Source organism: Chelon labrosus, assembly GCF_963514085.1.
Source record: "Chelon labrosus genome assembly, chromosome: 6".
NCBI lineage: Eukaryota > Metazoa > Chordata > Actinopteri > Mugiliformes > Mugilidae > Chelon > Chelon labrosus.
In genome coordinates, this window is record NC_140342.1 from 13,521,346 (window position 1) to 13,547,638 (window position 26,293).

At 41.6% G+C, this 26,293-nt stretch overlaps 1 protein-coding gene across 1 annotated transcript in view; it reads left to right on the forward strand.

Moving 5' to 3' along the window:
* The first annotated feature begins 1,668 nt into the window (after positions 1 to 1,668).
* The window catches only part of tnn (tenascin N), a 35,755-nt gene continuing 11,130 nt past the window's right edge, over positions 1,669 to 26,293 (forward strand). Inside the window, exons 1-9 of the mRNA XM_084546045.1 lie at positions 1,669 to 1,876; positions 8,532 to 8,729; positions 8,952 to 9,140; positions 9,384 to 9,758; positions 13,247 to 13,380; positions 13,493 to 13,622; positions 16,154 to 16,336; positions 17,645 to 17,734; positions 24,080 to 24,343. Of these exons, the coding sequence (XP_084402171.1) occupies positions 8,534 to 8,729; positions 8,952 to 9,140; positions 9,384 to 9,758; positions 13,247 to 13,380; positions 13,493 to 13,622; positions 16,154 to 16,336; positions 17,645 to 17,734; positions 24,080 to 24,343 (1,561 nt within the window). The 5' untranslated portion in view covers positions 1,669 to 1,876; positions 8,532 to 8,533. The remainder of the gene's footprint in view (positions 1,877 to 8,531; positions 8,730 to 8,951; positions 9,141 to 9,383; positions 9,759 to 13,246; positions 13,381 to 13,492; positions 13,623 to 16,153; positions 16,337 to 17,644; positions 17,735 to 24,079; positions 24,344 to 26,293) is intronic.

Consider the following 26,293-nt stretch of genomic DNA (forward strand, 5'->3'; position numbering starts at 1 on the left):
CCAATTTCCTGCTATTCCCCATTGAGTCCGGTACAGTCAATCTACAGACCCCGGATGATGATAACAGGTAACTCCGGACTCAACAGGGAATAGCACTAGCGTATCATAACAAAATATTGGTGAAATGGACGAGTTTCACGGCAGATAATGCGTTATTTAGAGGCTGTGTTTCGGTGCCCCAGTCACTCCCACTATATGGATATACGTAGATCTAAATATCATCCAAATTACTCCAAATGACACCAAAGTTATATGGGTGAGTAAACGATTGTATTTTATGCCAGAAATAAGGTCCAGGTTGTAAAAAACGGTAGTTCCCCTTTGAAGGCCCATCCATTCTGAAAAAAAATAATGTCTCTTAATTTGCCAGTTGTTCTCAAAATATATGTATTCTTTGTGATAAATTAGTATTAGTTCACTGTTGCATCTCACTTATCATGAGACCACCTGTGGTTTTCATATAATACCTTCCTGTTTTTGTCTGGTCCCGAGTCTCTCATAAAATATTGGTTAAGACTGGACCTGTGGTTGTTCAGCATGTCCTGGGGTACAATTAAAAGTTAGAGCAGCAGTTGTTCTGTACAAACAACCACACCTGGCCCCTCAGCCGCAGCTCCAGTTTCACTTGAACAATCCCACCGTCCTGTGTGTTCCCACAGAAATTGGAAACCATAAATATATTTAGAGACAAACAGCCGCTGTCAGCGTAAACTACTGCCAACCTTGACACCTTGTGCTCTTGGGCCGTTATCATAGCGGCTAAATGGTGATGTGTGTTTTCTGCCGGCACTTAGATGACATTGCAAGATTTGACTATTTATTCTATATTGTTCCTTAACAGAAACCATCTGAAACACATTCTTCTGGTTGCGTGCTTTAAAGTGATCACAGTCTGAGGGGGTAGGTTTTTGAAGCCTGCGGTTCTTCTGTCGGCTTGAAGAAGTCACCCCCGCTGCTATGTGTCTTCACAGTGTGCTTAGCGGTGGCCCATTTCACAAAAATAATGTTAGAAACATTTCAGACAGAGGATAGGATCTAAATGCCAAATCAAGTCAAGACTCTCTGGCTTCTCTCTGCCAGCCATCCAACTAGAAATAAGTGTTTCAACGTGATCATTATGACCATTTTCAAGAACCCGTACCCCAAGACGTTTTTCTATCCCAGAAATGCCCCTGCTGCTAATTTTTCTTATTATTTTTTGCCTCCAACTGCTATACCCACGTCATTATGAATACAGATTTTCCCTTTAAGTAAATGTGTATTCGTCTGTGCTGTTTTGACTTTTAAAAGAAAATGTATTTCGTCAAATATAACCTCTCCCCAGTGGTTCTGTCTCTCCTAAGCCCACTCTAGGTTTTTCTTGGCTTCAGTTTTGCTCCTTTTAACCCAACCTTTATTTGGTCTCTGTGTTTAAGACCCCACTGCCTCTGCTAAAGAGATTAATTTTAAATCCCATTGCTACCTCCGCTACTGTAACTAAACACACAAGGAGAAATAAACAGTTATTAGCATGGAGAGTCAGCGTGAGGCGTGGGTAAAGGCTAATTAGCTCCAGAAGGAAAAAAAGAAGCCAATTATCTCTTCTCCTCCTCTTGTCCTTCTCCGTTTTCATTCAATCACTTAAATAGGAGAGAGGCGAGGAGACACTCCCCAACTAACTGCCCATTGGCTTGCAGGCATTTGAGGGAGATTTTAACTGTTAAAGAGGGAGGGAGAGAGCAAAAGTCACTGGCAGTGTAGAGATATTTGGATCACTGGTCCTGGCCTGTCAGCAGGTGGCAGAGGGAGCGACTCAGTGAGTGACGTCCAGTCCTTCAGAGAAGAGGGAGAAGGAAAGAAGGAAGAGGAGAAGAAAAGTTAAAGGAAACTCTTAAGGGTAAGGGAACTTTGTAATTTTTCTAAGTCATTTTTCATTTGTATATTTAATTGTCCATTTTTTTACTATAGTCCAATAAACATGTAGGTGGTATGTGATGTTCTCATCAGTGTCAGATTTAAAGTCGTTTATTGTATGGTATCTCTAAACATTCAAAGTGAAAGCTATTTGGATGACAGTGGTTTATCCATAGTTTTTCTTATTCAGCTTTGCTCAGGGCAGATCCTGACCTTATTTTGCCTCCATCCATCAAAACTCCCCTCTTTCCCCCCCTCTCTCTTCCTTACTCTTTATCCCCGTTTCACCTCTTCTTGTATATCTCATACCCCGTGGCCAGGTGGTTTGCGAGGCTCGAGTGAAGCAGAGCACATCCATAGCCTTTCACCTTAACTCCGCCGTCCCGTTACGTGATTCTAAAGGTTAACTTGACACCCAGAATTTCTATCGCGTGTCCCGGGACCGAAGCTGTTCTTGCGCTGGTTCGTGCTTGCATGGCAGCACTTTGTTTATGAGACAATTTGTGGAAATTGTGGTCAGTGATAAATCTTAAGATGTGATGGGTTTTGAGGCACTTAACAAAGTTATGTGAGCCTTTGATTCTTAGTGTGCATACCAACAGCATATTTGTATTCTGTGTTGTCTTCTTGATGTCTCCCACATTTGCCCTTCTGAAACCACGACTGACAAAATGTTAAAAAGTGTGCAAAAGTTAGATAGTCCATTATAACGTTTTGACATTTGGGATCTGTAAAAATTTTATTTGAAAATGTATAAATACAGTTGTATAAAGACGATTATCTTATGATTACTTTCCCACTGGGAAACTGTTAGAGTCACATCTGCAAAGGTGCATTGCAATGATAATTTATGATTAGAATTTAGTATCCACATATAATTCTGTATTATTGGCCAACAAAGCTGCCAGCACTGATTTTCCTCCATGATAATAACATAAATATTTATAGTAACTATGTACTGGGGTGATAGATATTCTCACAGGGCTGTTGATCCGGAAGATTTACCTTTAAAGCTACTGTGCTGGCTCAGGGAATACACAGAAGCCCCCGCAAAATGAGCTACAGATGTGGGCCTTCAGCCGTGCAAAATGATAGAAAGATGAGGAGAGAGAGGGAGTAAAAGAGGGAGAGAGGGACCCACAGCCCTGAGTGGGTGGCTTATAAAAAGTGTTCAGATTGCATAACTGCTTTCATGGAAACATCAAACCTTAGGGAGAGATTTTTTTCTTTCATTTACTTTCTCTGATTGAAAATGACCCCTAGGCATATGAGAGTTACCAAGCACAACCTTTTATTATTTCAAAAGGCTTATCTCCGTCCAGAATTTAGGCGACGTTATTAATGCCTTTTCGCTGGGTTCATCTGACAATCCCACCGAGAGGAAAGGACTCTCTGTGACTCTTATGAAGGAAGGTCCTTATCGAGGTCTCCTTGTGGTCTGCATGGCAGCAGGAGGCAGACGGAATCAAGAAGATATGAGCTCTGCGCTCAGACGATAATTGCTTTCAGCTTGGTTTTATTCATTTGAGTTTCCATGTTCTGTCTGCAAGCTGCTGCACGGGGAAGCAGGAGAGGAAGGGAAAGCAGCGTCCTCCAGTTTTGCAACCGCACATAAAGGCATGACCTTACTCTTTCTCATCTCCAGGCTTGGTGGTTTGTTCCAAAGAGATTTGCCCTGAGTTGAAACCTGGTGAAACAGTCAGCTTTTTGTCTGAAGCTTAATGGCTCTCCAGAGAGGATGGGGCAAATGTGCACAGGCTGACCAAGTCTTCTTCTACTGCTTCACTCTTCCTGTTACCCAATCCGAACTTTTCCTACAGCTCTCTGCATTTGTTTCATTTGCAGTTGTCTTTTCATGGTCCATTGTTTAATGAAGTCACAGTTTTCAAAGCCCTGAAGGAGAATTTCAGAAATTCACACAAATGCACACGCATCCCTCACAGCTTGTGAAGATGCCTTCGGTGAAAGGTGTCTGTTTATTTGGACAATTTTGTCTCTAGGTGATTATATTGCCGCTGCTGTTACCCTTAGAGGTTCCCTCCTCCTGTCCCTGTGAGCTATAAATACCAAGTTTCACATACTGTACACACATGGACAGAGCTCTTCTCCTCCTCGCATAAAAGAGAGAACACACATCACACATAGTCCACAAACATTTTACAGGCCCATTGACATAGCTCCGCTTTCACATAGAGAAGTTATTGTCAGGAAGGAATTTTCAACGGGGTTTATGGACACGTTGGATTTTACTTGCAGCGGCTGGAAAGCCAGGTTGAAATGCTGTCTGGATGAGCCATGTGCTGACTGAGAGCATCCTCCGGAGTGAGGAAATTCTGTTTTCCTGCTTTGTCCCCGCAGTCTTTGAGAGACTGTTAGCAACCTTTAGATTAAAAAAATGTGCTAGACACCCGTGCCAAGCCTGTGCTTAGTATCTTTACCGCACCATTGGACTGGATCCAATAAATCCCCTCTGGTTTTACAATAATCAAGTAAAAACTGTCTCTCCTGGTTTGAGTCATGACAGTCACTCAGTGCTGCAAACATCTAGTGTTTCATTCAGTGGTACCTAATCACGATTCACATCCAGCCACCATCTGTTCCATCCATCCATCCATTAAATAATAACATTTAATGTATTTATATTATCCGTCCATATATCTCTCCTCTAACGTTACTTCATCTATTGAGTCTGTTATTCACACATGCTTTCATTCATCCACTCATCTGACCAGCCATTCATGAATCCTCTCATTAACAGATTCTACCCCTACTGTTATCTCTTCATCCATCCATTGTCTGTGTACCTACACATTCAACCATGTATTACCATCCGCCCGTCCGTCCATCTTTCCAACCATCTAACCATCTTCTACCTGTTCATCCATCCATCCCATGATTCTCAACTGTAACCCCACTTTCCTCTCCACTCCCCATTTCCTCTGTCTCTCTTTCTCAACCAACCATCTCCTACCTGTTCATTCATCTGTCCATCCTTCCATCCAACCATTATTTTATCTCTTCATCCTTCCATCTGTTCATCTACCCATCTATTCAACCATGCATTTCCATCCATCATCCATCCATCCATCCATCCATCCATCCATCCATCCACCCATCCATTTTCTAATGTGACTGCCCCGCTTCCCTCTCCACTCTCCATTTCCTCTCTCCATTAATCCCTCCATCTGTCTCTCTTTCTCACACCGGGACATTCTCAACAGTCAGTAGCGGCCCTCTGCTATGCTTGGAAAATCACCTCGCTATCTCCTCCAAAAGAAATAAGAAAAGGGCCCGAAGGCGGCGAGCATCAAATAAAACCTTGACAGGGAGCTATAAACATGCTTGTTAAGCATCTCTGTGCGCCAGTGCTCAGTGCCATTACACATGGCCATAGTATACAGTCTATAATGGGGCTAACTTCTAGACTGTCAGTGATTCAAACACACTCCGTCCATCATTCCTTCTCTCACCTATTCACTCTCCCTCACTCACTTAGTCTGTCTTACTTTCCAGTTTCCATCTTTATTTCTCCTACCTTCTCTCCATTTCCTTCTCTTAATGTCTCTAAGCATCCTTCCTCACTGGCTAGGTTTTGGCCACAGATGAAACACCCTCAAAAGTCTAAGTTTTGACCACCACATAAACAATTTACCAGCGATGCGGCACCGACCTCAAGCTTTAGACCAGAGGCAGTCAAATAGACAGCTAAAATAAGCACGGAAGGTCAAGTGTATTGAGTTTGGACTAGTTAGAAACGGGTCATGCTAATTACATGTCTATTTGTCTCCATTTTTGAATTACAGAGCTACTTGAGTTACATCCTGTATAAATCATCAGATCTGTGATCCGTGTCCCAACATTTTCTTTAGCTGGAGACAAATGGCATCAAGTTCAGTCAGCGAAGTAGCTTTCCATTTCCACCAGTGAAAATATGTAAGCCATATGACTCAGTTATTCTCAGTTTCTTAGGATCCCTGTTAATTTGATAATAGTTTCATAATCATGGATAGAGGACTGGCAGGTTTTAGGTCCACTTGTTGACATTTTAATATCTGGCTATTGCTCTCTTTGTCCAGTGGGATTTTTAGGATCAGTTACGCTCCACATAGTTTCTACTTTTCCAGCTGTTTTAGGGTTTGATGGTCAAAGACCTAAAGTTTTTTTTACAGGGGTTTCCAAGTGATCAATTTCTTGTCTTCGAGATTCCACCATCATTTCCAAATAACAAAGATATTTTACTCAGATTTCAAGAAAGTCCAGCTAAAGCATTCAAATAAAATGAAGAGCAGACTTTTAATAGCATACTATTAAAGTTCCTGTCTCAGTCGTTGACTATGTACAGTACCATACAGAGTTGGCATTTTACTGAATGTTTCACAGAATAATCCCATGTATTTTAAAGCAATTATATTCATTTAAGCACATATGGTTCTGGGTATTGCCGTTCAGTTTCCAGTGTCAAGCGTCACACACTTTATGCTGAACTTTCACTCTGTTTGAGGTTTTGTGTTTCCAGAGACCACACAGGCTTAGATCAGAAGTTCCTTCTGCCACTTTTGCACCAGAAAGCTAAATTCAGACCAGAGTCCTTCTGAAGGTTAATACAGGCACACTATTTTGAAAGCATGTAATTTGGCCTCTTTGGGGAAGCCAGTGCAAGGTTTTAAGTTCACATGACATCAGTGGCATTACATATAATGACATCATCATCACCGAGGACAAGTCTCTGAAGCCTTGAAACGCCTTACTGAGCACAATTTATGGTTTAGAGCAAAAGGATCTCTGGCAAAGTGATGACTGCTCACTTTCTGGTGCCATATTCTGTGAATGAGAGCATCATTAAACGCACACAAGCGCACACACACACACACAGAGTGACATAATGGCTCAAGTTTCCTGTGATTAAATATACAGTAGCGAGCCCCACTGAATGCTGTGTGATTTCTGTACGGCCCCGACAGTACTTCTTTCCTCACTTCTCTATGAAACACTAACACTGTGGAGAGTACAAACCTGACCCTCTTTCAACCCGGAGACTCATGTGCAGTCAGGCGCAACGACCAACATCTATAGTTTCAGCCAGAGATACAATCTGTACAAAATGTATAGGGCACCACTAAAAAAAACAAAAAAACAGATGGACTATTTCTTCTCACTCAACCCACTCTGTGAGAGTCTTGCAAATTAGTTTAATGCATCTAACAGTCGGCAACACACTTTCTTCTTTCTTCTTTTTGATGACTTCTACTGAGTGAAATGAACAATGCTGGGTTTCAAAGAGAGGAAAGCTGGCCACTGCTTAGGGGTCCTCAGACTCCAAGGAACCCCACTTCATGTCATCATAACAGTATTAATGAGACATTTGCACCACAGAAATGCGTGCTTCATTTACATGGCCAATGTGTCTTCAACCCGAAGGAAATCATTCTGATCAGAGAGTCCAAATAAACTAATCCAGTGGTCCATTAAGATATATATCCATCTACGTGCCTCTAAGCACCTATCAGAATATAACTTTTCTGACATTTGCAAAGTGGTTTCGCTAGCTGTGGATCATTTATTCTGTTTGTAATGTGAAAGGAGAAACAAAAGAGCCTTTTTTCCCCAACTTCATACAATGGGAAGTTTTTTTCAATCTCACTACCCACATCGATTTCAGCTTTAACCATCTTCTTACTTTTGTTTGAACTACTTGTTTTTCTTGCAACATGTACCCCTAGTGTTTTATTAAACTTCTCAAATGTTTTTAAGGTAGAATAAGCATCGAGTCAGTTGTTTTCATTGTCACACATCTGATAATTATTGTCTTCAATGATGAATGTTTTGTCGTGTTAAATGTGTATGAAATTGTGAAAAACAATGTGTTGAGCATCATATCCCTGTACAGTCACGTTAGTTGAGAGAATGTGCATCCGAGACTTCGTCAGGCCGAGCTGACTGATTCTTGCTCGCTCTTGTTCATATGAAATTTAAAAGCCAAATTGATTACAAATGGTAATTTTGCCAAAATACATTAACCTTCAGCCGTTCTGTGTCCAGTGATTGTGTTATTGTGCAAATGTGCCACATGGTGATAAACTCAAAAGTTGGAATAATCCAGTCTGGCCACAACAACAAAACTGCCAGGCAACTAACTAACTAACCCACAGAGAGAAAGTGAACAAGTTCTAATAGCAGATCGGCATAACAACTGATACAACTGTTAATATTTTTGTGTTTTTCCTGGAACTCTAAATGGTATCCATTGCACAAAATACCTTTCTTTCTTTTTACTATGTCATGGAGACAATTCTTTTATTATAAGTTTTAGTTTGGAGAGAGCCAATACCTGGTTTCATAAGAGTTTTACAGTAAAGGGTTCAACTGCTTCTTTGAATGCTTGGATGCGTTGTCCAAATTTTGACGGTTTCAATAAATAGTGCTATTTAGGCGGATGACATTTATTGCATCCAGTAACATTAATTCCATAGCTAGACTTGAAACCAGCCTTATGCTTTCCCCACAAATTAACCTGAGATCATCAGCCAAATATGTGTGTATGTGCATGTAATATGTGAGCACTGGATGATTTTCACGTATCAGGAAAGCAAACAGAAAAAAAAAAATTAACAAGTATTTGCTCTTGTTTTGCCCTCCAGCAATGACCACTAGACTCCTGTGGAGGGCCCTGGGCCTGGTGGCTCTACTTTGCACAGTGTCACACTTCAGCTCCGCTGACAACCAACTGGACCCTTCAGCTCCAGAGCAGGGAGTCACCTTCAGCCACGTCTATAAAATTGATGTCCCAGGGAGCTCCGGTTGTAAATTAGAAGCACTGCCAATCCGAGACGAAAGAGGTCATAAAAAACTACTTAAATCAGAGCATGCAACTGAGAGCAATTACAGATAGATTAAGAATAAATGTATGCATTTTCTATATATATACTGTAAGTAGTTATAGGTGCATCTCTGGGTTGTTCATTTATTAAACAGTGTTTACTTCCTCCTGTGTATGACCATTGGGACCCATTGCAGTGTATGTGGCAATTAAAAACAATATTTTTGTCATATTTTGACAGAGTCTTCAAAAAATGGAGAGAATGACATTATCTTTAGACACAACATTAAGCTGCAGACTCCCCAGTGTGACTGTGAGGAGTCTGAAAGCTTCAAGTCTCTGTTGTACAGAGTCAATGGACTGGAAGAAGAAGTCAACTACCTAAAGACACAGTGTGCTCAGGGATGCTGTGGAAGCGGTGGTGCTGCAGGTAGGCTGTGTCTAAATCTATCATTGGCAGAAAGCTGAGATGGGAAGTTCATGGGAAAAACAAGTGGAAGCTGGAGGCAGGAAGAGGCAGTAAATCTCATTATGAACTTGGTATTTTATGAGAGTCAGTAATTGAATTATGGTATGCATATTTGGAGGGATTTAGTCAGTATAGAAATAAGAAGTAAATAAGTTTGCAACGATCAACAGACTGCACAGCTTTTTCACTCAAATCTTTCTCAAGGTGTGGACAGAAGTTGTAGTGGCCACGGTACCTACCAGCAGGAGACCTGCAGCTGCCTCTGCAACCCAGGATGGGAAGGCCCGGACTGCTCCGAGTCCTCCTGTCCTGACGAGTGCAACGACAACGGCCGATGCGTGGATGGGAAGTGTGTGTGCCATCAGGGCTACACGGGAGACGACTGCAGCCAGATGACGTGTCCGGACAACTGCAACGACAAGGGGCAGTGTGTGGATGGGAAATGCGTGTGCTTCCCGCACTTCACCGGCGAGAACTGCGATATCCAGAAGTGTCCTAATGACTGCATTGGTAATGGCCAGTGCGTGGATGGGAAGTGCATCTGTGATGAAGGCTTTTATGGAGAGGACTGTTCATCAGGTGAGACATTCAAATACTTAACTCTGAAATTGAAATGGTTTTTAGACACAAATTCTTATTTTGGTGAAGAACAAATATGCACAGTCATCTGATCTATCTACCTGTCTGTCTATCTTCTGCAGTTCTGGGTAGCTTGTGGAGAGAGAAAAACTTTATAGTCTTAAACTTCAACAGTCTTAAGACAAACTGCCATTTTCTTAGTTTGCAATATTACCTAGATAGAAGCTGTTCTTCTATTCCCTCAGTACTTTGCTGTCTATGTCATTTTGTTATCAAGATTGGACAATATTTTGTTTTAGTACAAGCCAGGGAAAAGGTCACACACTGAACCTGCTAACTACTATTTAGCTGGCTAATTGTTGTTCTGACATAGTCTATTCGTCCTCACACATCATCCCAGAAAGGTTTTCTGGGATGTGTGGCACATTCTTGCTATGTTCTGCAGAGAGGACCAATGTCTGAATGAGCAAATTTCACCTTCAACTGTTTATGTGTACATGTTTTCTTTTTTTTTGGGGGGGGGGGGGTAATATCTCTTTATGACCCACGCTTCCATTTATTTTCATCCGTGTGTTTCTCAGGAAACCTAGAGATCCAAATGTGACTTTGCTGTAGAGTCACCTCTACGGCGGCTTTGACATTAAGCTGAACATTTTAACTGTTATTCCAAAGACCACAGATGCTACAAGGAGCTCTGGGACCATTAAAATTATATCGCTTGCCCCTGAAGCCCAGTTCACCTTCATATAAATTTCCTTGCTGTGTCATTTAGCGTAAACTTTTAGGACCTGCTTGAATTATTGTAAAGATTGTAGTTGCGCTTGTGTGACCAATCTGTTTGGGTTTAGCATTCTTAGCTCATAGAGCAGCAATGGGCAGGTTTTTCTAAGTGGCAGTTGTCCCTCTGGCTTTGCGGCTACATCAAGCCAATAGCAGGCACCAGAAAGAATAATGACTCCTACCCACCTGCTACTTAATGTATTTAACCTCGATCTTTGCTAATCAAATAGATAAAAGGTTCAATATGAGAGTTATTTGCATTGTAGCTGAGTGCATTTTAACTCAATTAAACTGGCTCGCAACTTTCTTTACAATCCAAAAAAGCCTCTTTTTATGTTTTGAGGCTTTTGGTACTTGTGCTTTTCTAATAATGATTTGAATAATTTTAATGACCAGCAGCGGCGTCCTTGAGGCTATTGTAACTTAAGATAGAGAAATACTTTCCCTATCTATTTGTAATAATTGCTCAGTTCAGTGGTTTTTCTAACTGAACCTGGTGTGATGGCTGTTATCATAACGGCCATTGTGACCTACTTCTATGGAATTCAAAGCATCTTCCCTGACAGTTATTTCAGATACAGCAGCTGAAGTGGCCTTTTCAGTGGGGTGACCCCATGACCAGTGCATCTTTGGCCTCCAGACAACTCATGACATCAGGTCACACAATACCCCAGGAATATAAGAAGAGCCATCAGTCTTTTGGGGCTCCATCTGGCTTTTACCCTGCAGAAGAATCATCACCTTTTCTGCCAAATGCACTGTGCACCAAACCACTATTACTGCACTGCCTCAGGAGCAGAGTACAAAATTGCATTTTGCGGCAATTTGAGGGCAAGAAAGCAGAAATGTGAGCACTGGCGGTGAGGCGTGAGCACTGAATTCACACTGTTCCAGTCAATTCTACACTGATGTTAAAGATTTGGCTGCAAATAAATGGCACAAAGTGTTATTTCAAAATAATAATCTGTAAATGGAACCATCAGCCTATACTTGTCTTGTGTTTCTTCCTCTACAATAAATACAAAGTACAAAGCACATGCTTTGATTTTGATATTTAGCATCGAGTAGATCCACAAAAAGCAGCTCCTCAAGGGATTTCAGGTCCTGAACTACAGTTTTAGAAACTAGAATAAGAGCATAAATGGTCCAGACTGCGCTATTGCGGGTCGGCTATGTCGGAGCTCGGATGACGATTTGGTATCCGCAGAGGCAGAGGAAAGCTCGAGACTGCTCCGTGTGTAGGTGCTGTTGAATGGAGTCCAACATCAACAGTGGCGTGGTGTCAGAGGAAAAGTCATGGAGGAAGGGAGAGTGGGAGGCAAGGAAAAGAAATACATTGTGTTGATTTTAGGCGTTAGTAATAACAGTGGTAATAGGCTACCAGGGAAGGAGGGCACAGAGGCAAAACAGTGGAGGCGTTCTTTGTTTTATGTGGCTACTTGCCATTTCAACACATGGATGACGGATGTCAATCTGCTCTGTGGGTGATGATGATCGCTACATGACTCTTGAAGCTTGTATATACTGTACATCCACTGTAGTTTCTTTCTTGCTTCTGTCTTTGTAATTAAAGACATATTCTTTGAGCTTTCTTAATAAGAACATATTTTTTCACTCTGGACCCATGTCTAGCCATCAGATTATTGAGACTAGACTATTAATGCTGCAGTGTTTAAATCTGTATCACCTCAGTGTCGAAACATTGGACATTATCATTGTACCTTTTTTGGCTTTTTCTTATGGACACATTTAAAGAGCTTACATTCAAAATAATGTCCCCTTAAAACTAAAGAAGTCGGCTGAATCACTTCTCAATTCGTCCTGAAGAACATTTTATTTTTTTTTCAAGAAACCCAGACATGTTGTTTCAGACATTTTTTTTCTTCATAATTTTCATTCAGCGAAGACACAAATCATTGCCTTCCACTTTTCCGATCTTAATGTATTAATTTATTCATCCCAGCCGTCCTGGATTATTATTTGAGGGTAAAGCTTGTCGATAGCCGCCGCCCGGGGCGACGTTAACTGCTCCTGGATGGAAAAGAACTTCTACATTTGAGGAAAAACATTTAGCTTCCTGACTTTGCCGTGTGGAACAGCATCTGAATGTGATGTGAATTCCTTCCCTGCCAAAGTTATAGCCTATAAGCCGTAGATATAGACTTCTTCACGACCAATTTCACAATTATTCCCTTGAAACATACTTATCTTTCCGAGCGGCGTGTTTTACTTCTTTAAGTCCTCCACCATTTATGTTCATCTATTATACCCACAGAGAGCTCATCTTGTTTGTGGAAAGCCTCTCTCTCTCCGACACTGCTGACTTGCTGTCTTCTGCTTTTTTGGCTGCTGTCTTGTTATTGTGCTCCCCTGTAGTTATATACCTTCTCACTGTAATTCTTTCCACCTCCTCCATCGAAGCACAGCGTTCTTGTATAACCGCTCAAAAGCAGTGTATTTTCAAGTAATCTCTTCCTCAGACCTCAGTAATTTTGCCCGGTCCGTGACTTCTTCCTTGCTCCTCGTAACAAGCCGTTGGAGAGAATTGATTTCCAGCGCCCTTAAGCAAACGTGTGGCCATGCGCATGAGGTTGAAAGTAATGAAGACTGACAGAGAGAGAAAGGCAGAAAGAACCAGATAACAGTCAAAGAAGCGATTGAAAATAATCTTTTATTCTGCCTGTGTCTACCTCTTTCTTTTCCCTCAGTTTTTGGACCTCAGGGTCTGCGTTTGGTCCAAGTGACTGACGTCTCTCTCCTGGTTGAGTGGGAGTCAGTTAGAGGGGCAGAGTATTACATGTTGACATATCACCCCAAAGGTGATGAGGGTGCTCTGGAGCAGGTAGGTTTCCTTCTCCTTCTCCTTTTATTTATTTTTTATTATTATTAATTTTGGTCGTATCACCATAGAACCATATTATATCAACTCCTTCCTTTGGACTTTGGCTTTCTAGGTTCAGATTCCCAACACAGAGAACTCCTATCTCATCACTGGACTGAGCCCTGGGGTTACCTACATTGTCCAAGTATACGCCGTCATCAAACAAATCCAGAGTGAAGCAGACAAGCTTGAAGCCACCACAGGTGAGCACAGATAAGAATGATTTTTTTTTCTTCTTCCTCAAAATAAGTCCTTTACTGGTGAGAACTGGGCTGGGTGCTTTTTTTAAAGAATCCGAGGTTCAGAGTAAAAGCAGATGTGACCTATTACGTGTGGCTGTGGGGCTAGGTGGGGCCTGCAGGTCAGGTCTGAGGGATTTCGTCGGATTTTCTCTGGCTTAAACAGACACATTTGAGGTTAAAGAGAAGTATGCGTGGGATGAAGCATGAAAGCACTTAAAAGTAAAGCTCTTAAGTGTTTAGCGGAAGGAGGTGCCACGGACAAAATTGAAAGTCACCTTGTTTGAGGTGTGTGTTCATGAATGAATGGAGAGCATGTTCCACTTATTACTTTTGTAGGAGGAGCAGATTTCAATTAATTTATTTTATTCTTTTGTCTACTTCTTTGGCAGAAATGTTACTTTAAAGAGCAACAAACAAGCTGAAGCCTGTCATTACTAAGTGTTTTATTAAGCACTGGTTTTGTTAGCCACTAAATCTTAAGGTAATTACAAGGAAATGGCTCCGCGGATGTGTTTAATATAAACTGAACTTTCTCACAGATGTGGTAGGAGACAGATGTGCAGAGAAACAGATTATTTCACGGAACCGACTGGGGCGAGCGGGACGTCGAGAAAGTGGGAGAGACTGTGTCTGACTTTAACGTGTGCGGTTAGCCTAGTGTGCCACGGAAAGCCTCCCAGAGCACAGCATCCCCATGGGGGCATAAGAAACCACGCCATCATCTGGCTCATGGTTGTGTGAGGGGAACACAGCAAAGGAGCACACATTTGACCGGTCGCATAGTTTTCATTTTCAACTTCAAGCACGATACGCTTCAAAAGACGGTGAATGTTTGTTCCCTTGGAAAAAAACCCCGAAATAGCTGGCTTAAATAAAGAAATGAAAGCTTTTCATTTGGTAACGTTTGTTTCGTTTGATGGTTCTGTTGTGTCTTTTTTTCATAATGTGCTGCACATTCAAGGCGTCCCTCCTGGCTGTGAGAATATTCAGTGTTGTCAGATGGTCTCTGTCTGTATGAAGTTGTATATGTTTCATGTTTTCGTGAAAAAAAAATAAAAATCATGTCTCTCATCTTCACTTGGATTACATTCGTCTATAGAGATGAGACTGTGGTGCAGTGCTTGAAAGAGTACTGAAATACAATTTAAACACGAATTCCTTCACCTCAAGCATTTATGTACCACTGATTATTAATTACAAACAACATCATGCAACTTTCATGTGGCCTTGCAAGAAATAACCAGATAAGAGGACAAATCTTAAAAAAAAAAAAAAAGGCCAACAGTGAACAACATTCATTCATTCATTCATCTTCTGTAACCGCTTGTCCTGTGAAGGGTCGCGGGGTCTGTCATCGGGCGAGAGGCGGGGTACACCCTGGACAGGTCGCCAGTCCGTCGCAGGGCTAACACAGAGAGACAGACAACCATTCACACTCACATTCACACCTACGGCCAATTTAGAATCACCAGTTAACCTAACCAGCATGTCTTTGGATAGTGGGAGGAAGCTAGAGTACCCGGAGAGAACCCACCCAGACACAGGGAGAACATGCAAACTCCACACAGAAAAGACCCAGTCGGCCCATGGATTCGAACCCGGGACCTTCTCGCTGTGAGGCATCAGTGCTAACCACCAGTATTTTTCACCTCCAATAAAAATACTGCCAGCATTCATAGAAATAGAGAATGATGCAATGCATAGTCTGCATAGTGGTGGTAAACATCCTGGTCTTGACAGTGACTTAGCTGTTGTCACCTGTCTGAATGATATTCGGTGAGCCACGTTGCCAAGAAGTCCACCACAATCTGCTTTACATGTACAGTTTCGTTCAGTCTCAGTGCAGTCTTCAAAGATTTCAAACACTGAAATCAAAAATAACAGAAAGGTCTCAGTTTAATGTAAGTGCCAGGTTGTCCATTAAGCCTGTGATTAGTTAAAGTAGATGAAAACATTTTGATTTACGCCAATTGCTAATGGTACGCATAGCCTGAAAATGATTTAACTGCACTGCACTGACAAAGAGTGATGTCCTCTCACAATCACTGACAGCTTTTCCTCTAACTTTTTATCATGTGACATTTGTTTTTACTCTGGTTGTTTTTCATCCAGTTCTGGCAATCACTCAGCACGATCATTTCCTGTCATACACTTTGTCTCTGTATCCAGACATGATAATGAGTCATAATTAAAAACAACACGCACTTCCTGGCTTTATGCTGATATACATGTTTGTTCAGCATAAATCAGTTAGGGCAAATACAATAAAAAAAATAATATATGCAAATATGATATTTCCTTGATGGCCAAAGGGGACCTTTCTGCTTGGCCCCTACCCCAGGAATGTCACATTTCAAGTTGCAAGAGAAGTCATCTCCTATCTCGAGGACATGTACGAGCGGAGCAAGGCAGATGCTTTTGATTACACAAGATTCAATGCAGGCCTTCTAATATGAACTTCATGTCTCCACCAAACATTGCATTCTTCCCAGATGTCTCGACTATTGATGATATCCGAGTTCTCGGCCAGACAGAGGTCTCTATCCAGGTGGACTGGAAGAACCCACAAGCTGAGCTGGACTACTTCAGGCTCACACACACTGACCCTACAGGACAGGAGGAGGAGCTGAACGTACAGAGGAGCCAAGAGGCACGCACCAGGCACACTATTGTGGGTAAGTATTTTAACAGAGGGAAGGCGAGTTTGCACATAAGGGCCTGTGAACATTTCTGGAATTGTTGGACCTATATAGTAACCTAAAGTGTTTGACCACTTTCAGCATAGCTTGTCCTACACTAACTGGAGTGTGTTTTAGTTTACCATCCTAACATTAGATCATGCAACTCAGTTGACTTTAAGACCCTCCAGGCTTAATGCTGTACTTCAGAAAGTGAATGAATCTTACTCACATACAGTATATAGACACACACGAGCACATATTAAATATACACGCTCATGTAAACACATGCACCCAAGCATTTGCATGAAACTATCATAATGTATAATTTAGAACTGCATAAAATAAAGGAATGTAATGCAGATGCATGGAAAACAGAAACTGGAATATCCTTTCTGTTTATGCCGCAGATCATTACATTAAAAAAGACGGTACATTAAATTCAGAGTAAGACAATAATTGGCCTTTTTTCCATCATTCTCTGAGCAACTGTGATCTGATTTTATGCTTGCACACAGCGTACAGTAAATCTGTGAGCAGCAGGGCAAAGACGTTTGTTCCCTTGCCGAGACGTTAGGGGTGTGCTTCCTCATCTTCATCTAACTGCTCACCATGGATGCTGCTTATTGTTCCATTACTCCCTGCAATCTTTCAAACTGACAAAAGTGGATGACAAAACTGTCTGTCGTCTTGTTTTGTAGATGCGTTTAGCATAATAATGTAAGTGCTGTGCTCACTGACAAAACACATTTCATTTCCTGCGACTGCTTCATAATAAAAGTCAACTCGTGTTTTGCCAGTTAAATGCTCACAGTCTGACGCCGAAGATAGCAAGTGTTCAGTATGTGTTAGCAGCGAACCTGCCCACTGCTGTCCGTCTGTGATTTAGCGTTCTGCATTCAGATCCAGATGTCTATTTATAGAGGCTACATTTGCAATAACTTAATACAGCATTTCTTTTTTTCCTGCAAATGTTGCCACAGAAATCCAATTTTATCAGTGAGCAATTCATTGTGTTGCCTCATTCAGCAGTAAATAGTGACCTAATGGACAGTTATTTAAATGAAATCTAAATAAATATTCAAGACTGCAACTTTAAATGCACATAATGCCCAAGTAGTGCAGAACAGTGGGTCTAATACTGTTACTCTAAGACCTTACAGGAAAGGAATTTGAGAAAGGTAAGACATAATCTGATGGAAGTAGATTGCCTTTTAATCATTTTATATAATCCTTCACTTGTTTTGAGCGTTATAGTGCAGACTGAAGCTCAGAGTTGAGGAAAAAAAATGTGTCTTTCCACAGGTCTGTATCCAGGAACAGAGTACCAGATCTCAGTGCAAGCCATCAAAGGAAACACTGAGGGACAACCTTCTTCTGTCACTGGAGCCACAGGTCAGTGTCAACACATCACCGTTCACATGTCGTTTAACCCGACGCGATTGCGTCTCATTATTGGTAAGCACAAAATGAGGCCCAATCTTCCTGAAACTGACTGCTGCCTGACGTTAATTGCGTCGAGGCTGCGTTTGTGCTACCGCTGGCGGTGTCTGGCTGTGGATGACACTTAAAATGATAGATCAGCCACTTGTGGAAGTGAAACACATTAAAGAAACAGCGAGGATAACCACATTCCACTTAGTTTTGAATTGGGTGCAGCATCAGAGACAGCTCTTAGCTCTTGTCATTGCACCTATAATTCACCGGTGGTCACAGCCTAATAGGAAAAACACACAATCTGTTATATTCAATACTGACGTGCCACACTATACAACCTGCTATTACCATCCACACACAGCCAATGATAATAGCATAATGGGTACGACCAGCAAGAGGCACGATTGTGGGTTAATGACAGAGGGCTGGAATTTACAACCTAATAATCTAGACGATTTGTAATGGCCATGGCGAGTATGGTCACCCAGAGGAAACATGATATGAATAGTGTAACGACTGTAAGTTGCTCCCTGATGGTTGAGGTGAGAAGGTCAGTGATTTACAGAGTCCATCTGGTAATGTTGGATGCGAGCATTTTGGTTAACCGTGATTCGGACCGGTTTTAGTACGTGAGGAGGAATTCATTCTGAGACTTCAACAACGTTCTCAACCGTTGGGCTGCTATGAAGTAATTATTTAAGAGACTGACAAATGGTCCGCAGTGACACAAAAGGTTTTCAGTTACTGCCATTATTCTCTTATTCTTATTCCCCATCCCATCTTTTTCCTCCTTCACCTTCACTCTTTCAGAGCTTAAAAAGCGGCCTCCAGGTTGATGGTTTTTCAGACACCGAGGCAGCCGATTTAATGGTTTTTAGTCAGTGAGGTACATGCATTATCAAGACTCACCTCTTCTTTTGAAGCCAGTCAGATACTCAGGGGCCTCTGCTAATCTTTTTTTTTTCTTTCTGTGCGAGCGTGCAATGCACTTGAGCCGTAATTGTACGCGTGTGTGTGTGTGTGTGTGTGTATGTGCGTGTGTGTGAACTGGTTGAATTGGCTAATCTACACCAGACAGACAGTGGCTTGTCTCCACTCCAGTAGCTACAATCCCTCATTTTAGGTGTAGCACGAAAGGGTTTAGAGGTGATTGAAGAGGATAGTCGTCAGCACTGTTTGCAAGAGAGGATGTGTTGGTTTCATGATGACTGGCACGGCGTGGCAGAGTCACATGCCTTCGACCACGAGGAGGAAATATGGAAAGTACCGTGCACAAAGCAAATAATGAAAAATACAACAGTAAGTGTAAAAATGACGATAAAGACAGTAAGGGCTCAATATATCTGTGGGAAAGTAACAGCAAGAATAAAGCCCGATATAAAATTAATGAATCGTGTCAGTTTTAGTGACATTATGTAGCTTTGTGATATAAAACTAAGCTTTGTCCTCAGTAGCTCGTAATTATTACCATCTGCCTTATATTCCCTCTCATTCCCTTTCACAGTTGGTTCTTTGTTAATGTTATTTTGTTCAGTTTCTTCATATTTTCCCCTCACCATTGACTGTATGTAAAGATGCACGAACCCGTATGATTCCTGAAGGGTGATTTTGAAGCACAAAGTTCGGCCGTCACCATCTTGGCAGTGCCTGGCTCCACTTAACTCCAAACTAGATCAAAAATTGTCAAAGAGGTGTAGTGTGCGTGGAGTTGAAGCCTAGGCCACCTACCTGTCACTCAAACCATCCACGTAACTTTAACCCTTGATACAATAAACAGTTATAAAGATCAGTTCACCCCCATACAGATGTCCCGAATGGGGAAATTAGCTATAGGGACCGAAAAGGTTGTTTGTACCAGGCTGTAAACTTAATTATTTCTGTAATAACAGAACTGCAGCTTTTGGCACTTGGTGTGTGCTTCATTTTTCAGACCTAAAGCAAAGAGCTAGGTTCATTATTTAGAAAGTTTTATTTTATTTTTTATTTTTTTATGTTTTTGCAAGGTGGCCATGGCAGTTCCAAAAGCTATATTTAATATTTACTGCACAGTTGGACACCCTGTGTGACCCTATAAATCATAGTCTCCCAGCTTGCGGTGTTTTGGAATTATGGTCGTCTTGCAGAATATGCACAGAGTGTTCCCGTAGGTGGCCGTACAGTGTTCATTCCTTGCCATCAGCTTCAAGGTCTGAAATGATCCAACGACAGAAAACATTTAGGAAAATGCCCGGACAAAAGGAAGCTCAATTTGGAGCAGGCGTCTCACGGTCACCGACCTGCCAAAAGATTATAAGGCGTATGTAAACACAGCATACCACGGCTGCTACTGCTGATTCAGATTCAATAAAGTCACCACTGAGGCCAACATAACCGAAAGCAGATGGCTTGGCTTAGGTAAAAGGGTTGAATCTTGAGTCTTCATGTTATCTGGATACGCTGTAGCGCCTCATGTCCTCCGGTGGGAGTAACCTGTCTGCTCAGACGCGTCCGTCAGAGGTTTTCTCGGGATCACCGTTTAAATTGCGTGTCGGAAAAATGTTGAAGATGTGTAAAAGTAGCGAGGATTCAAAACAGATTCATGAAAAGTAAAGCTGTTTATCTGCCCTGCACCTGTTTGATTACATTAGTGTGGCACAGCAGCTGTTTTAAGCATGCGAATATGCATATTAATGCGAGAAGTTCTGTTTGTGAGTGTGTTAACATTTTGGAAAGGTTATACTGTTCGCACTATTAATCAAGCGCGGTTTAGCAGCCCTTTTTTTCCTCTCTTGCTTACATTGCACTATTAATCTTAATATATCAAAGTAAATGAATATTGTTCTTGTGTTTAATTGTATAAATTTGGACGTGAACTAAATTACTTTTTGTACGTTTATCACTTACCCTGCAGTATTTGTTTATAAGTTTACAGATTTTCATCATTTAGAGATGTACGGTATGTACTGTGTATGAATGATGAGAGGATGATTTATAGTGACAACAATGGGGATTTCATGTCCTTCATATCATATGTTAGGTCTGGATGTCGCAATATATGTATGTCAGTTATGTCACAAAGAATTATGGGCTCCTTCCCGTACATATAGATTCTTGGACAAGCATAAAAAAGTCTTTGGTAGCCAAGGGACCCCACAACTAAACATATGTCATACCTGACATATTATAGCCTCTAAAAGAATGGCACCCTATTGACTCCATCTGCAGATATATTGTACTGCTTTCATTGTACAGTAAGGCCGTATAGCTGTGAGGCTGCAAATGATGAAAGGCAGCGTGTTACTGTTTGCCTTGTGGTCAATGCTTCTGCGGAACATGCCACCCATAATGGATAAGCTGTTTTCCAAATGGCCAAAGCCACAGCTTGTAGCCCGATAGCCACTGACGCTGCACAGCTAGTGAGCTAGAACGTCTGGGGTAACTGGATCCATCATGCACTGTAAGTTCGGAGCAAATGGAGGCTCGCAAGGAAAAGGAAAGAAAAAAAAAATCTAATAACATATAGAATGTGTCAGAGAGTCAAGGCAGCAGCTATGCCGCCTATAAGAGCAAAATGAACCGCACTTCTTCGCTCAGAGGGGAACAAAAAACACCAAAGAGAGGAGAAGGAAACATGTGTTCTAAAGGAGAACAAGGCGTACATAATTGAGTACAAGCTTTGTTCAACGCAGCAGTTTGTCACACTGTTAACTGGCTTTTCTTTTTGGTTGTTTTGCTGTTGTGAATCAGTTCAAACCCCGCTTTTATTATTTTCATTTCAATGAGAAAACATCTGTCGACGGCGCTTTCTGTTTCGTCACAAACTCAGAGTTTGCAATGAGACAGAAGGCAGGGTTCAGCTTCCCCAGAGGGGCCGCGCAAACAGCACTTGTTATAAATATTTCAACATTTTTAATGAGTTTTTTGTGCTACTTTGGGTCATGCTCACTGAGCTCTGTTGTAATAATAGTTAGTAGTTGTAAGCACAGTCTAAATGTTCACAGCCTGTATGAGAACGTTCAGCATGGGGGCAAAAAAAAGAAACAAACTTCTACTGATTTGACTCTTTTGCAATTTTCCGTATTATTTAAAGCGATGTCAGTGCAGGTTTTGATGGATGACTACATGTTGTTTCAGTCACATCCCTGCCAATGTGTGTCTACGTGAATGTGTTTCTATACGACTGAGCTGCCTGAGTGTTGCTCACTTAAGGTACTCAAACTCCTGAACGACCTCTCATACTTAAGGATTCGCAGGAAACACTCGACTCTGATAAAATGGAGCTATTATAAATTCCTTCTGTGGTATAGCTCATGACAGACTGTCAGGCTGTGCAGCCACAAGGACAGGAAAGTGACAGAGGGAGAAAAGCGGAGAGACAAAGAGTTAGACAGTTGCATAGTTCCTTTCTTCTCATGGATGCATCATCCATCAGTTTTGCCGATGCAGACTGCACACTGACACAAGACTGACCTCGACTGAGCCGCCGCCAGAGAGGAATCATCCTAAATGATGATTGCTTTTACATTTCCCTTCACTTCCTCTGTGTCTCTCTCACTCCTCGAGGTTCCCTTTTATTTTCCTGTCTTCCTCTCTTTGTTTGCTGTCTCTCTCCACTTCCGCCGTGATCACCGCGACAGGCTCCCATCCACACGCGTAATACCACCAACTGCTCCGACTGCGTCTCCCATATGTCTCCTGTGATTCCTCAAGCCCGCTGACTTTACAAACAGAGGCTGCTTTCTGTTTTGCTTCTGTGTCCTCTTCCCTCCGCAGTTGCTGCGTGCTGTGGAGTTCAATGAACAGGACAGGAGCCTGGGCCGGTTCGTGCGCTGGTGATGTTGTTTTGAAGAGCTTAACAGAGCTCTCCAGCCGAGCCAGAGTACAAATTCTCCTTCGGTGTATTGTCATCGTTGGCGTCCGTACAAAACAAACCGCATTAACAACCTTGCGTGAACTAATGTCAACAGTACGTGGGAGAAAAACATGTGGCGTGAATGTCTCCCCAATACATTGCGCTGACTAGAAATGACAGCCGCTGACATTTCCTCAAAGTGCTCTATTGTTCCTTCTTGACAAACGCTGCCGCAGAATATTTATACGGCTTAGTCTGAAGGGACCGGTGCACCAAATGAGAACAGCTTGTCAAATGGTCAAACAGCTTGAGATACCGCCTCCCCTCCACACATTTCCTTTGTCAGAATTGCAGGGACTGTCACAACTTTTGTAACAACTCAACTCAGCTCAACTTTATTTATAGAGCACTTTAAAAACAACCACAGCCGAAACCAAGTGCTGTGCATAGGTAAGATGATAGGAACATGATACAAACGATTAAAAACAATAAAACCGCTAAAAGAACGAGGTCTCATGCTGGGTTGAAGGCCAAGGAATAACAGATTCTGGTTCTGAATTTCATGCTCACTTCAGCTTGAGCTGGCAATCAAGCTTCCAATTTTTATTTCCTGTCCAACTTTTTCAATCATCGTGCATGTACAAGAAGAAGAGCGACACTCTGAACGTGCCCGGAAATACTCTCTCACACCCCCACATGTAAACAACACTGAATTTCTCCAGTCTCTGTCACTGCTGCCTTTTAATGTGACCACTCAGGACGGCTGTAAACACATTTTCATTTCCTTACCTGCCGCTGCTTTTGAGGATCCTGCTTTTTGTGCATTCGCTCATTTCACTCAGACACATATTAAAAGTTTTAATCGTGAGGAAGAGCCTTGAATTACCTGCTGTACACACAACATTTACTATTCTTGTACCGTGCTACTCATGACCCATGCAACTGCTTCTTCGTTTGATTGAAACTCTTGAATGTGCAGCATAAATGCACGTACAGAGGGTCCAAACTAGCAGAAGCCCAAGAATCCTTTTTACACAATAAGTTAGCATTATAGGAAGTTAAAATTAGATTTGAGGTCAGGACACGTGTGAAGTACAAACGCAACATTAGTCATGTTCAAATAGGTGAATAACCATTATAGCTCCCAATAACTAGCGAAAGGTGGAAGTCGTGTGGATGTAAACCTAAAACCATAAGAAGTGGAAGATCACATGAAGCATTTTGTAACTGTGCACTAGACACTGATGGGCAAAATTGTTTCATTTAATTATAAGGATTAGTTTGGTCTATACATGCCAGTAGGAAACAGTTTTCATGGTGATACTGCAAGTAAAACAGTGATATTGCTCCTGCTTTCTATTTTCTAAAACCCTGGGGGCATCTGGTTTGTGCTTCAAGCTAAAATCAGTGAAAGAACTTTTTTTTTTTCAGTTCTCCGTTTGAGTCTTTTTATCTTTCTTTTCTTCCTCCAGACATTGATGCTCCGACAAACCTTGTCACCATTGAAGAAACAGAGGACACCGCGACAGTCTCCTGGGATCAGGTCCAGGCTGAAATAGAGGGCTACATGCTGAGCTACACTACTGCTGAGGGATCCAGTTCAGACATCCCCGTAGGCCGTGACAGCACCTCATACAAGCTGATTGGCTTGAAGCCTGGAGTTCTCCACACTGTCTACATCTGGGCCTTCAGGGGAGACCGAGTGAGCAGCAAGACTTCAACAGAAGCTGAAACAGGTAAACTTTGAATGGCACCCTGGCTCATTACGGGAGCTGATCATGTGTTCGTCCATTTTTGAAGAGCTTCACCGAGCATTAAGGTAAATGGTGGGCGCTAGGTTTAAAAAGTCAACTGAAGGTAAGACACAAAAGATAAACCTTCCTTTAGAACGTGGTGGTGCACCTGCATTGCACACTTGCTTTGATCCTCTGTACAATTTCTTACTGGTTGCATAGTGATCTGTGATTTTCAGACAAGTATTTGAAAGCACAGCATTTCTTTGCTTTCTTTGAAATGGGCAGCCTGTGAAGAGAGGGTGTTTCATAAGTTATTTTGCACAAGACATTCTTACATCAAAGAGTCCTTATGTGCAATCCACCAAACATGTCCTTCTGCCGGTTGTTTTTCTGAACAATGTTCTTGTCGTATTGTGGGGGCCGCAAGTAAAATGAATGAGCGATGACATTTCACACTTAGCCAACTGCCAAGACGGAAATTTGATCTCTCGCTGAAAAACGTCCATTTAGCATAATTAGCCAGGAAAACCTCATTTAAAGGCGATGCAGTTCAGCCTGGGGCTGAGTGTACCTAAGAAGTTTGAGGACAGACAATTTTGCTCGGTCAAAAGAGACAGCTATTCTTTTTCTTTCTCTTGTATTCTGCTGTCTCTTAATCTGGCCGTCGTGAAGGTTAGCAGCTGCTGCCGTCTGCTTGCATTTATGTCTCGGAGGAAAGTCAGCAGAAGAACGGTTTTGAGTGCTGACTGGCATTTCTCCAAATAGCTGCAGAAATTCGGTTGAGCATGAGGATCAAAAACTTCAAGGACTGTAAGGGAAGAGATACTTCTCACACTAAAGCGTCTTTTAAATACCAACAGTATAAATGTTCAACATGGTCGTGAACCCAATGTGAGAACAGCAGATGTTGATGTGTTCGCACAGGACCCTGCAACTAACATTTAGTCATTGATTTGTTACACTTTTAGTTTTCAGAATTGCACCTCTGTCCGCCAGGCAACATCTTTCCATTGCTTCCATCTATTGCTTTGAACTGATGTGGTTGCTGAATATACCATGTGTCCCTTTCTTCTATTTATATATACAAGTTTAAAAAAAATTTGTCCTAATTCAGATTTCAGATATTTCCTGGTTCCCTCTGACGAGAGTTGCAGACTTGTTTGCTCCAATAACCTCACTCATACATCAAACAGCAGGAGACAAATTAAAAAAAAAAAAAAAAAAAAATGACAAGGAGGGAAGAGAAAATAATGGGAACTTTTTAAATGAGACAAGGAGACCACTTAGGTGTGTGAGTTACTGCAGAATGTACCCTGGAGGTTTTTACAGTCACTCATTATGAGATCCGAACAAAGTCCAAAGGAGATTTGTATGGTCCTAGATGAATTAAATTAAAACTTATTCCTTGTTCCCCTTCCAGCATGACTTCTCCAGAAGCAAAGTCATGCGCACTGAAATATAAAGGCAGTAACTACACATGCAGAGAAAAATCATTCCAAATAGTTCACACAATACCTTAAAAATGCAGATACTGGCTCCTGTATCTATGAACTAAATGTGTTTTCTCATCTTTCTTAACACCTAGCACAGGTTGATTTGAGAACTTGATTATTGATATTCTTCAGGGTACTGTTAAAATTTATGTTAAAGTCAATATATTACCCTGATGGACGTGTTCACTTGGCCACTGAATCACATGATATTCACTAGAAAACAGCTGTGTGTGTCTTGTTTAATTTAATTTCATTGGTTGGCAAAATTAATAACCAATATGTCTTTCATTTTCAGAAGATTGCAAAAAAACAAAAAACAAAACAAATTTACCAAGCCAGTATAATATATACTATATTTATATATTGATGACTGTATATTTTGTTTTAATAGTTTTAAATATAGTAAAACAGAATCAGTTTTGACCTGAAGGTTAATTCTTTCTATTGGTATGAGGAA